This window comes from Bombus vosnesenskii, unplaced genomic scaffold, assembly GCF_011952255.1.
Source record: "Bombus vosnesenskii isolate JDL3184/JDL3185 unplaced genomic scaffold, Bvos_JDL3184-5_v1.1 scf7180000013295, whole genome shotgun sequence".
In the NCBI taxonomy this organism is placed as follows: domain Eukaryota; kingdom Metazoa; phylum Arthropoda; class Insecta; order Hymenoptera; family Apidae; genus Bombus; species Bombus vosnesenskii.
Genome location: NW_022882946.1, coordinates 3492519 through 3506861, shown reverse-complemented (window position 1 = coordinate 3506861; position 14343 = coordinate 3492519). Strand labels below are relative to the sequence as shown.

The window sequence follows — 14343 nt, the reverse complement described above, 5'->3', positions numbered from 1 at the left end:
TTGTGTACTCTTTGGCTGTTCGGTGTATCGTAGCCCTCGTATCTCTCCTCTCGCGTTTAGTTGGCTGTGTTATTTCTCTATGAAACGACGATAAACGTATCCAAGATTCCGCTAGAGAAACGACCGCGTCGTATAAATGTCACATGCGCGCGACTCTGCTTGTCAGAAGATGCGCTCTTCATCTTCAGCATCATCATCTTCTCCCTTTTCTATTTGTTCGTCACTGGAAAGGGGATTTCGCTTTTAAACTGGATCGTTGTCTTCGCGTATTGTATTTCTGATTGCAGGAAATGTAGGTCGATGAAGGTGTTCCTCTTCTCTTTAGCGTCCAATAGCTTTATACAGGCTGTTCGAAAAGTTTATGATTCGCTGTTAAATCGTTTACGCACGTAAACGATCTTCGTTCGAAGGAAATAAAGAGTGTTCGATATACATCGGTGTGAAAATCATGTTTTCTTAAATTATAAAGAATCGTTGCTTATCTATGTTTATTTATGGTGTTGTTTCCAAAGCACGATACATAATTCATTAGCTTAGGTCGTTCTATACGTACGCCTTGGATCTAGGTTGACATATATCTTTGAAACACACGTGTGTTTCCGTCTTGCAAGATGACAGATTGAAATTACGAGATTTTGAATAGAAACTTTCGCAATGCTTCATGTCAATCGCACAAAGTTTCTCAATATAGAAGTAGGTTTTATTTATTAGCACGTAGAATTAGTAACACTACGTAAGGTAAATTTAATCGACGGTGATAAAAGACGCGAGATAAATTAGTACGAAAGTCGTTTAAATTCTAAGTGTATGGATAAATTAAGTTTTCGAGAGTATAATTTATTTTGGTTGTGTACACGTGTTTGAAACAATAGATTTAGCACAGGTTAGACGATTTTTTGGATCAACAGTGAAAGTTGATGATATGTCTGTTGTTGATTTGTTTGGAGTTCGAAAGGTAGGCCATGAATATTAAATAGGTTGATTCTAAGGGAAGGATTCTTTTTAGTCGAACGAGTGATAGAACATGCCAGTAGAATTCTAACTTTTAATCTTCTTGTCCAGCACTCTTAAACCCACTTTTCCATAAATTAGAAGCATTTAGATATCAGGATCAGGGAATTTAAAGATGACGGAAGGAAGAAAAAGAGAAACGAATAAGGAAGAAAATTAAAAGAAGAGCAAGCCATAAAACGTAGAATTCAGAATGCAAAGTAGTAAAGTGGAAGTAAGCCGTTTGACCTTTCCGCTATGAAAATGCAAATTTCTCATGTAACAGGGCAGCTCGCAAGATTGTAAAATTTCGAAAGGATCTGTAACGAAATTTTTATATTCGTTCAGATCATAGCGCTGTTACGTTTTACGCTTATTTTATGCCTCTTGTCTTAATTTGTAACGAGTGTACCTTTTTACAGACATGCTCCAGTTATTTCTTTCCTTTTTCAGACTATCTGTTCTTTCTTATTGATATTATTAGTATTTTTTTTTTAATATATCGATTAAAAATGTACGTATAAACACTCGAATAAAACAAATAAATTTTTAGATTATTGTACAGTTCTTAGAATATCAATGGTATCGTTTTTATGTATTCTACGACGGGATTTCAGATTACAAATTCTGTTGGCTTTCGTCTTCATTCAGTTTTTTCTACATATTTCTTAATTTTATTCCGTATAATGTTGCAAAAACAGCTTATCCTATAATAACGAAAGGATTAAATACCGATGCTTCGAATCACATTACCTTCCTTTTCAATTATTCATATTTCGTTGTTTTATTCGTTACCGTGAAATTAATCGATTTACCGCGGACAAAAACCGAATGCAATTTACCAAATGCTTTCAATTAAACAGTGGTATTAGGAGGTTTCATAATTTCAAGAAACGTATCTCATCAAGGTATTTTCCCTCGCTTTTCCTCATTCATTCCCATTTCGAAATTACCTTCTGTATATCCAGCTAATAATATTAAATTACAACTCGAAGTTTCGGAGATCATTTCTGACACGTTGACACATTTTGAATTTATTTGTTAATAATTAAATTAATGTTTCCAGTTATTACGACGTATTCATTTTCTTTTATGAAATAGTTAAAGCATACAGAATCATAAATATTACGTTGCTACGTGACATGTTAATTAATTTTATCAATTTAAAACTAAACATATCAAATACCAAAATTTTATTAAAAATAGGAGACGTGCTAAAATTCTTGAACAGAAGCGCAAGAATTTTATTAAAAATGTAGGAATATTTAATATTAATTAAACTTACTGAGATCGCGGTTGTAAAAATTTCTACAGAGATTGTAGCGTATCTGAGACATGTACGGTAACTTGAAATCTATGCTGCAGCGCTCATTTTTGCCAAAGGACTGTGTGAAGTCATATTTCTCGTACGACGAGCCTTTAATTATACTAAAATTGATACAAAATATAATACATAGATACATTTACGTTATGTATAAATTACACAATTATTGATTTAACTTCAAAATATCTAGAATTACATTTTACGTATATCTGTATATCTGTTGGATCAACTACGATCTCCGGCGGGTTAAGAGAACAGACAACTGAAAACAATGCATCTTTGACGCATAGCCAACGATACGTATTTGAAAATCCATCAGAAAGAAAGGATAGAATTTGCCCGAAATCAAAATTTATTCTGCGTACTATCGTCAATTTTTTTAATTAAAATATAATACAAAAATCATTTACGCTGTGTATAAACTATGGAATTATTTTAAAATTTAACTTAAAAATATCTAGAATTAGATTTTACGTATATCTGTATATCTGTCGGATCAACCGCGATCTCCGGCGGGTTAAGAGAACAGACAACTGAAAACAATGTATCTTTGACGCATAGCCAACGATACGTATTTGAAAATCCATCAGAAAGAAAGGATAGAATTTGCCCGAAATCAAAATTTATTCTGCGCACTATCATCAATTTTTTAATTAAAAGGAAAGAAGAAAATTTGCCATTCTCGTCTATACGGTGTATAATTCACTATTGCTGGACCTCGGGGGCTCACCACGGTAATCTGCTCCACTTAATCGTGGATTTCTACCGAGTTCGGTGAATCAATCGGCACGCCGTAAAACACCGACCTTGTTTCAACGTTCGAGTTTCCCTCGGTGGATCGCGGCACTGATCTACCGATTGAAAGTTTTCGAATCGGTCACTGATGGAAACGAGTCTCGAGTAATTCCACTGGATCGTTTGTAAAGTTGGTAGTAAAATTGGAGAAAAGTTTGGTGATATTTTGTATTTTTAGAATCGGAATGTTGTCAAGTTGTGTATGACTGTTTGCCAGTCATTGAACAGTTTCAAGGATTCGATCGTTTCAAGTAGATTCTTCGAGTACTAAGTTGTTCGGAATTAAAACAATTTTTTAAAACGTAGAATGTACGACTGCCGGATGATATTTGGCGAATGACAGGCACGGAGTTGTATATTTCAATTAAATTTCAATACTCTTTTGCCATTTCGTCGATATATTTATTAATCTAGAAATTTTCTCTTTAATCGCTACGTATAATGTTCCAACTAATCCGTGGATTTTTATTCATCAGAATCGAAAAATGCGAAAGCGTACAGAACGTATAGAATATACGAAAGTATGTAAAATGTTAGAGGTATGACAAATATTTCGCGATAAATGGTAACAAATATTTATTGGATAAAAAGAAGTATTTATTTGGGTCAAATAAGTACCTGCTTAGGTACCATTTTTTAATTGCGTTCGTAAAAATATAAATCTACATGAACATCCAGCAGTCTAATTGCAACGTTGATTTTACAAATTCCCTTCTTTTTATGTCAAAAACATAATACAATATTAGTATTAATTATCAGAAACTCGTCCTGGACAACCAAATACTTCGAAAGCGTCTCTCTGTTGTAATCGAAAATCTCGTTTCATTCGATTTTCGTTCTTATCAGAGTCACGAATGAGATATCGAGTTGTTTCGTAGCGGGCTGATAATTCGATGACGCTAAAGTAAATCGATCGAGCCGATATGTAATTCTCGTTCCGATTCCGATCACATTCCTTCAGGAAGGACCGGACATGACTTCTAATATCCTCCGGGTCACGTACACTCCGAGAATTTCACTTCGAAGCTCAATAGGTCGTCCGTTTCGTCCTTGCTAATTGAATAGGTTCCGCGAAAACGAATGATTCGACGATGATCGAGAGTTCGTGAGGATTTTTCGATTAACTCCGACTATCCAGGCAAAGTTAGAAAGGTTAGATTTGACTGGGATATTTACCACGCCAAGGGAAATGGGATTTTTATTGCTAGTTAGCAAGAAGAGATTGAATTTTTGTGTAAATAATGCCAAGCTATTAGATAGGTGATTTTGATAAATAACTGGATTTTTTTTTTATTTATAAGAGACAGACTTACAGTTAATTTCGCTACAGAGTGTTATATTCTGTTTGGGGAAGAAGTAAGTAACAACTGATATAAATAAGTAAATTATTTGTATAGGAAAAATACTGTATATTGTATGTAAATTCTAATTGTAACATGATCTTATACTTTCCAACTATGAATAAAGGTAGTATCTCGTAAATAATTAATCCGTGACAGATCGACGTAAGCTTTTACAGTGATTAACATTTTAATTGATGATATTTTTCAGAAATAAAATTTTTTTCTTTTTTTTTTACAAATAATAAATCGATAAAAACAATCCGATACATAATGATTATTGAACGTTGAAACATTACGAAAGAAAGAATTTAGCTTCGTATTAATTAAACGAACTTTGTGCAAACACTATAAACAAGATTTCTGCATATATTTAATCGCCTTAACTTACGTAAATTCTCTTAACGCTTGTTGTTTTTCATTACTTATGTATTTCCACTTTCGTATAAACATCTATCCTCTTTTACGAAAAATAAACTTGTTTTGACTCGAAATATCTCCGATCTCGTTAATTAATTTGCAATACACAAACGTAATAGCCATTAAAAGACACGAACACGAAATATGCGATTTAATGGTACAGCAGACATTGTACTCTGGTTTATGTTACTAATAAACACACGTATTGCTTCTTTAATTACGTTGTTTAACAACTCATCAATTATATGGATAGTAATTTAATTTCGTTGAAATTATGACGGTCATTGTGTTATCGAATAAACCAAGTTAAATGGCAACAGACAAGATGCATTATATTATGGAAGCAATAGTGGACACGTAACATCAAAACGTTGACAGTATACTCGACAACTTTGTGACTACGTTTGAAAATTATGTCCGAAACTCAATAATCGCTGATAGATAGCATTAAATATTTCGTTATATCTGTTTCACGTCTCTTTCACACGAATAACATAATCTCTATGGTGATAACGATCCATCGAAAACTAGAACATTCGTTAATTATTCAAGACGAACGTAAAATTAATTTCTATTTGATATCCGCAGCAATCTGAATAATCTCAGATCAACAAATTAGACTCGAATAGGTCGCGTTTCTACGTGTCGTTTAACACGCCTAAAAGTATGAGAAATTTGAAAATAAAACAGAAAAATGTATTGGAAAGAGAAATCGAAAAATTCTTAATATTAAAATGAATAATTTCACCAAGATTTTTGTCGACGGATGAAAAATAATACGCAGAATGGCAAGAACCGCGTCGATGATTCGGAAAGTGTTTGGAACTGGAATCACAGAGTTGTTAATATCAAAACGAATAAATTCCCGAAGATCGAATAATTTACGAGCGAAGATTAATTTGAAGAATGGGAAAGAGTGTGAAGGATCGAAAATGTATTTCTGACAAAAGTCACAAAGTTATGTAACATCGAAGTCGATCAATTTTTACGAATATTATATACGCGACAAATGAAAAATAATTTGAAGACTGGAAGAAAATGTATCGATGGTGGACCTTCATAAATTACTTTATTTCGCCTTTTTCAAAAAGATAAATGGGATTACCTCAAAAGAAGCAAGAAAGAAGCAAAAGGTCTTTGAGTATAAAATGATCCAATAAAATACTTTCTTGACTATACGAACTACTCCTTTTTACAACGTTTCGCTGTGAAAATATGGCATGTTCCTTGGGAGAAGTTTTATGCTTTTTTTTTTTTTTTCAAGCAGCCGACACTATTACCGCAGATTCAGCGGTTTCGTAAAAATCCAAGCATATTTACCGAGGGACGCTTTTCCTCTTTCTCGCCGGAAGGAAAAAGGATATTTCTGATCTTGTCGATTCTCCGATGAAAAGATGTTTGTACTGCGTTCTGGCTTATTAGATCTCGTTTGTCAACCAGAGTTCTAGCTTCTAACGCAAATCGAGATACGTTGAGATCGGTTTAATTTAATTAACTCTGGTCGACCAGCCACGGTAGATAAGCGGCTCGCTTCTATTTCTCAACCCTTTTCTTATTTTACACCGTCATTTACTAGCGTTTGTTCGAAATTGAATTTCTTTCCTCCTATACCTTTCTTCTTCTTGAATATTCTTTCGTTCAAAGGTTTTCGGATATTCTCTGTTTGTAATAAAATTTTGGGATTCGACATAGGAAGAGATAAATTACACGGATATTGGCTTTGGATCGAACGAAATAGAAATAGATAATAGCAAACTATTATTAAAATAATAGAAAATTTCTATTCAAAAGAAATTTCAAATTTCACGCTTTAAGAGCAAAATCTTTGTTCTGCGAATAGCAAACGTGCAGAATAAAAATCTGGAAATTTAGATAAATTCCAACGTAGAAACGTTAAAAAATCCAGCCAGTTGAAGCAATTTCTATAGCTTGGTAATTTAAAGAGAGGCAAGAGTACGAAAGCTAAAGAGCAACGAATCAATTAAATTCTACTTTGTTATTAGCATCGCTAATTAACGCGGCGATAAATTTCGTTGGCAAAGGAATTTCGGAGAACGTTCCATATGCTCGGTATACATTATACATTATAAAATAATCACTTTGTGAATATCAAGCACGAACAGGGAAAAAGACTTGAAATATAAGTAGAAAAATGTAAAAGGAGCGTCTGGTTAAAGCGATTTCTATATCCTCTGTAATTTAAAGCGACACGAGAAAATAGCTCGTTTTTCAAGTTTATTCGTTTTCCGGTTAAAAAGTAACAGGGAACGCAACTTATCTTCTCGAGAGGGAAAGAGATAAAAAAACTTAACTTGGTTGGCGAGTAATTTAACGCTAAGACTGCTTTCACACGAAGATACGCGCATGACAGATACGGACTACACATGTATACAAATGGCAGCGTTCACACGATAATTCTCGCAAGACGTAGTATCGCGATACTCGTTTCGTGTCTCTTGGCAACGATACTTTTCGACAAACGAAATATTAAAACAAACGGCGACATTCACACGGTACGTAGCTCGCCGTACGCGTGTATGTATCTTGATACGCTTATCTCCGTGTGAAATCAACCTAAACGTGGAACCTCCCCTTGCGAGAGAGTGGATGGGCACCGATTAATAATGTCGCATCTACCTGGATATTGCAATTAAAACCGTCATAATAGGCACGGCAAAATGGATTTACACGATCTATCCTGAAATTTACCGCGGCTGATTCAATAAGGCAATCATATAAACCACTAGTACCGGAAGTCCATAGTACGAGTTACGCCTTGTATCGATGAAACATCGAATATTCCTGTTTACTAACGTACAGGGTTCGATGTCTGACCGATGGGAGTGCCACTACATTCCTCCATCTATGTATCCGTGAAACGTATCCTTAATTTTCGATTCGTGGTATACAACGGTTGAACACAACGGTTTCATCGATCAACCTGTTCGAACATGGAATTTCCTCAAATTATTCAGCCTGGAATTTCGTTGTTTTATATTCATCGTAGGCGAATGCTTCTTCAAGAAGAAGTTCAGGGGAAATCGATGAAAGAAACATTTCGCCAATTTAACGTTTGCTACTTGATACGCTCACTTTGACGCAAAATTTACAATTTTTCTTAATCCACCTTTTAGAAAGCTCGTCTATTATCTTTTTCGTTTCGCGTAGAATCCTTTCAGTGTATCTTAGTGACGTTTTCAAAAAATCCACGTAGAATCCGATTCGCCCGAGAAACTTCGTGCAACTGTTGGAAGAAAAATTAAAAACGCGAACTACTCTAGGTAATAATGCCAACAAGCCAACAAACCGAGAACTTGCGAGTGAAAAGTTTCAATATCGGCGGAAAACTCATCTTGCAAGGTATTCCGAGTGCAGTTAGTTTGCGAAGCAAACGTTCCTTGAAATCCATTCTGTGGTTGTTCGATTCGTGGTGACGCGGTTCAAGGACGTTTCTCGATTCCACTCGAGGTGACGGGCGGCATTAATCAAAGAGAGTTTGTGCGATGGAAAGAGATTCGACGGAAGCGACGGCGTCGGCCACTCGTAGGGGCGGAATTTTCGCAATGGTCGATCGAAGACGCGATCGACGCGGCGAAAGGTGAGAAACCAACCGGAGCCAAACCTCGTTCGATGCACCACCGTTTCCCTTCCACGATTCGGATACGTCACGATCGCGGAAGTGCACTCGACGCGGCCACTCGGTTCCGGAGTCACGTATACCACGCGAGCTATTAATTCACCGAGGCCTCTTAAACGACCAGCGAATGGAGAACAGCAAGACCGAGGCAAAGAACGGGGACAGAAAGCGGTGTCGAGCAACGGGGATGAAGATAAAAGCGAGGAACTGGAGGAGCGTAACTAGACAAGAATAAGGAGGATCGTGAAAGAGTTTTAATCAATTTATCAACTGATTCGGTAATTGATAAAATGTGACGGATTTTTTTTTAAAGGAAGATTCGTGAATGATCACTAGACCGCGGATTTTTATGTATTTACAGGGAACTTGAATATGTAAAAATCTACAGAATGTATATTGCAGGATTTTATTATTATTTATTTATTTAAAATGAATTAAATAGGAAACGATGGTTATTTAACGTGAACTAAATACAATAATGTGCTGTAACTAAGACAATTAAATAGTTAATTTACAACTGTCTTCACCACAGTTCCACACTCTCTCTTGACAACGCTGATAACACTCCGACTTCTCAATTCACATTGACCGTTAATTCGGCTTTCTCCTTTAAGCATCCCTTTGTCTTTTCTTATAGCCCCACCACGTACGTGTTTCGCAACCGTTTGTGGCCAGGGTCACGTAGACCTTTTTCCCGGATAACTATTCGACTGAAGGATCGACGATACATTGATGGGCCTGTCGGCACTTAGGCTTTCCCGCGACATTGTTTATGGTTCACCCGATATTTCTTAGGTCATTCGTTCACGACACTACAATATGGTATATAAGAATATATAAAATGTTTAAAACGATGTAACGTTTGTAACGTTTAGTGGGTGAGATAAATCTCTGTTTAGGTTCTATTTCTTTCGTTGAGTATTTTGTTAAAAATAATTTACTTAAAATAACTCTTTATGCGGGGACTGTGACGCGATGACGTTAAACGCGTCAGATACGTTCAAGGTTGGCGAATCTTAATTAAGCAATATTGTCTCGACTATACAATTGTGTTACTAATTTATTTACTACCACTTAATTACTAGCTATTGTAATATTTAGCGGGAGAAACGAGAACTAGCTTTGTTGATCGGTATTGTACGTCGGTTTCCTCTAACGTTTCTATTTTCGTACTGGAATAAAAATCGATTCGCATTTCTCTTCGAACGTTACCTTTACAAAACCGTCTCTTATCTTCGAAAACGTAAACCGGCCCGTAAGCCGTGTCTGGAAATAACGGGACGTCGTTGTCGAATCTGCCATTCCCATCGCGGTAAACGTCAGTTTGGACTTTTTCGTATTAACGTTCGAGGACCAAAATGTCCGTACTTTAATCTAATTTCTGACGAAACTGTTAAGTCACGTAACATTCTAACTTATTATTTGATAACGAGTATTCGATAAATCATAAACAATTATAAATAATTTTGAATAATAGAAACGATCGTAAAGAATCCCAAATAATGGAAATAATTGCAGTGACCGTATCTAATTTCTACCTACTAAAAAATTTCACTTAACCGAGTACAAAAATGACAACAAAAAAAGAACAGTCAGAAGGAAAGAAAGCTCGATTTTATCAGCAGCTTACTCGAAACGACGAAGGAGAAAGAAGCGAGGGGAAAATTGATTTTTTAAATAGAAAAGAGTTGGCGAATGCAAATTGTCCCAGACTTCGTATCCGATGACATCTCGAGGGACAAAGAGGCGAGGAAAAGACGTAACTTGTTTGCCGATAGAACAAGACGAACAAAGGCAGAGGTATAGAAATTACACGCGAGAGAGATCTGGTTAAATTCGACCTTATGAGCGTCGAAGAAAAATCCAGGATCAAACGAGAAGGAAAGGTAAAAAGGGAAGAAAATCGAGCTTTAGGAACGGACATACTTACGAACGGATACGATTCGAGCAGGAACGTGCAATACGATGAACGAGCAAATGGAAGAAACGAGAGGGAGGTAACCGTTGGGAGGGTGAATCGGAAAAAGCGAAATGCTAGAAAATGGAAGCGGGGAAGAAAGAAAGTAAAAGGTTGAGATACGTTGAAGGAGGGAAAAAGAAAAACTGTGAGGGGATCACTGAGATTGCTGGCAATTTATCGGTGAGACGTCACCGTTGACCGGGATAGGGGTACATAATCGGTCGGATGCACCCGTACAATCGATCAATTTGCAATTTGCAAGAATTGCAGCCCGTTATGTTTGTTTCACGGCGTTGCGGATCGTGATAATTTCCATTAGGCACGCATTACGCGTGAAATTGCTACGACAGCCATGTCCACTGACGACCGCAAATACAACTCGATCGGAGATGAATTTTCAAGTACAATGGCGTGTCGCGTGTATCGAAAACGTGGCCAAATATCCATTATACCCGCTGTTCGATATATCGCGATTGTTTTATATTTGATTAAATTACGATACGTTAAAGATCATGTTACCTATACGTTATGTTATCTGCTTTTAAATTTTAGTAATTTGTTGCTTAAATTTGTATCACTAAAAAGGAAACACCCAGCAGATCTCATAGAGGATATAACCTAACAAACTCGAAGATGCTAGCCCGCTGGGGATAGCCACCCACATGATAATGAAACAGCTAAAAAATTCTACCAAATGTCCAAATTGGACAAATTGTGAATGTGAAATATTAAATAAAAAAAAAAAATTTGTATCGAAATGCTCTTTTAAGATTTTCCTATTACAAAACGAAGCATTTCTTGATAAACGTTTGAAACTTCCAACAATTTTGATTATCTTCCGACAAGTTTATAAAATACACCCTATTAAAGTTCTTTTAACTTTAAACGATGCCATCCTATCGCTTTATCAATTTTATTTTCTACTACTAAAATTCCAGGCTGGAATTTGTAAAGATCGTTGCATCATTTCCGAGTAACTCATTTACTTATTTCATCGGGATCTATCCATTTACGAATGAAGAAGATAATCTATAGATCTAAAAGAATCGTTTCTTTTTCACGATGCTTTTCAAAATAACGTTGTTTTCTTCCTGTTTGGTATCTAAATACCAATATTAATTAAGATTTTGTATCACCTTCCATTTTTTTCAATTAGATCTCCTACTCGTATAAATTACTTTGATTATTATCGACTGACGCAAGACACTATAACATTTTGACCAATTCTCTTTTGTTCTCTTTAAAAACTTGACGAAGTTGTCTATCCGTTTAGTATTCGTTTATTGATCCAAACGAAAGAATAGCGTTAAACGCGATACGTACGTTATCGTCCATACGAATTTGCGCAACCAGCGCGATTTGATCGAAAGGATGATACTTTTGTGGTATTTTCAAAGCTATAATTACACGGGGGATGTTTATGCATTTATAGGAATAATACTATAAATATACTAATAATAATAATATACTAATAATAATATACTACTAAAAATCCCAAACCACGATGATTTTGCAATCATCCTTCTAAAAGGATGATAGGCGTATCTGGTTCACCACTTCGTAGTACATATATCATCCGTTAAACCACGCTGACAGCGGAAAATCCAACTTTTATGCCACGGTGTATTTCACCGCGTAATTCACACGAGATATCTAAACGCGTAACGTGCAAACAAATAATAGTTGCACACGTCGAAGTGTGAGTCTAGTCGGAGGTTTCATTGGCGTATCACGGTCCACCAAGCGAGATTGAACTTTACCCTTTGCCGTTTTTGGCAACTATCCGCTACTATTCTCAACGACACAACAAGCTCATCCCCTCCCCGAAGGTCGACCGTGACAAACTGTGCGTCGTTATACCGCGGCGATGCGCTTCGCAGCGATTTTTGCTGCGGCTACTACCGTGGCCCTGTTTCTCGAGAGCAAGTGTGCCACCGGACGATCTCTGGGAATTTAACGCCACCAAAGTTTTCACGGAACAGCGGGAATTTTTCATCCGCTCTCCCTCGTGCTTTCTTCGGTTAACCGCGTGTCACGCGTTCGAACGAACGACTGTGGTATCTGGGTTTCGCGTACGACGTTATTCGAGTTTGCTTTTAAAAATCTGCCCGCTTCGCGTCTTTTTTCTATCGCATACGAAACAGTCGGAAGTTAATCAATGTTTTTGCTCTCTTCTTCTTTCGATCGATTTATGTCGAAATTAATGATCACGGTGACAACCGAACGAGAGGTTAATAGGCTCGGAATTCTTGAAGGCGTTGGCTTTGTCAGAATGTTCTCGAATATTTATTAGGTGGCTAAGTTAATTTGGCGCTTGCAGATTTACTTGTTCCTAAGGACTTATTTGAAAGTCAAATATTTTCTTGGCTTGGCCGCAGGCGAATGAACGGTAGTAACCAAGATTGGCAAACTAGTCACGTTATGACGTTATTTAAGTTTGTTCCTGAAAATCTTTTGCATACGAAACAGTTCGGAAATTGATCTTTCTAAAATTTTCTCTCGCCTTCTTATTTTTATTATTTTCTTTTTTTTTTTTTTACTTTAATGTTTCACGTAAACATTTATAGTTGCGATAACGATATTGTTTTTGAACTTTCCAATTTATCTGTGTAATGTCAAAAAACTGACATCTCAGTTTTAAAATCGAAGCTCTGAAATATTATCCAGTTATCCTTCACACGCATGCACGTATATTCAATAACATAAATAAAATAGAAACATTGATAGTATTCAAGCGACACCTTAAAATTGCGTATTTTATCACCGTAGTAAATGTTAGCACCTTTAAAGTCTGAAATCGAATGTGGAATTTATTATCTGGCTTCTAACGCGAATTCGCTATTTACGAGCGAGAGGTCGACGTTTCATGCGAAAGTTTGTATTAAAGCTCGCAGGAAGATGGCAATTTTGCTGGCCGCGCTCAAAAAGCTTCTTCAATTTCTCAAAGAGAAACGACGAAACAGAATTTCTAGCAAGTTCACGTACAAGCGTTCCTCTTTTTATCGGAAATAAATTCCAGACTTACCAATTCCACGAATCGGTGGTTTATAAAATTTCCCTCTTCGGTAGACATCTGCCTTGATTCGAAGTTCTTCGACTGCGCTTTAACTTCTCCAACTCTAAGAAAATTCGTCATAGTTGGATTTTCAATATTTCCAGCGTTGTATCTTTCACGGAATTCGCTATGCGTTTGATAATCGAGGTGATATGATCGTGGTTTGAATTTGATCGCGTGTGGTATAGATTAGAGATTGTGTGTACGAGTACTTCATGATCAAAAGTTGAAAGAAAGTGCAAGAGACATCATGAGTGAACAGAAATCAAAGGGGCCACCACCTCCACCGCTTCCGCCCCCGTACCCGCATCAAAAGCTCTTCAAGAAGTGCAAGAGTGCAACTTTTCAACTGGATGGTGCGACGTATACCATAGGTAAATATCGTCGGGAATATGCCAACTTGTTATTTTTTAAATTTGACATTAAGTTATAGAAAATTTGTGAATATTAATTAATATTTATTTCGTAAATTTAGTATGCGTAGAGATTTGAGGTTTTATTCGAATTTTATAAAAGAACGTATCTTTTAAGAAATATTTTAGGACAGAGTTTGTATAGTTTATTATTATTAGCAGTATTAGAAATATACTCTGCGTTTCGTGAAAAGTTTAACGAAAACTGTTTCGAGTAAAAAATGATTGGCACCGAATGAAGAATTTCCTCTAAAAAAATGCAGAAGTACCATGTTCTCGTAAAAATAGAAATCCTTTTGTATTTATACAGGGTGGTTGGTAACTGGTGGTACAAGCGGAAAGGGGGTGATTCTACGCGAAAAAAGAAGTCGAAAATATAAAATAACATTTTTTTCTATTTTTTTTTTTT

General features: G+C 36.1%; 1 protein-coding gene across 4 annotated transcripts in view; it reads left to right on the top strand.

The window, feature by feature from the left end:
* LOC117233418 (calcium/calmodulin-dependent 3',5'-cyclic nucleotide phosphodiesterase 1-like) overlaps window positions 1-14343 on the top strand; it is a 208193-nt gene that overhangs the window by 57229 nt on the left and 136621 nt on the right. Inside the window, exon 1 of one of the 4 annotated variants that reach the window (XM_033493720.1) lies at window positions 13669-13895. The exons of the other annotated variants lie outside the window; for them this stretch is intronic. Coding sequence (XP_033349611.1) covers window positions 13772-13895 — 124 coding nt within the window. The 5' untranslated portion in view covers window positions 13669-13771. Of the gene's footprint in view, window positions 1-13668; window positions 13896-14343 lie in introns of those variants that run through there. 4 annotated transcript variants of the gene reach the window in all.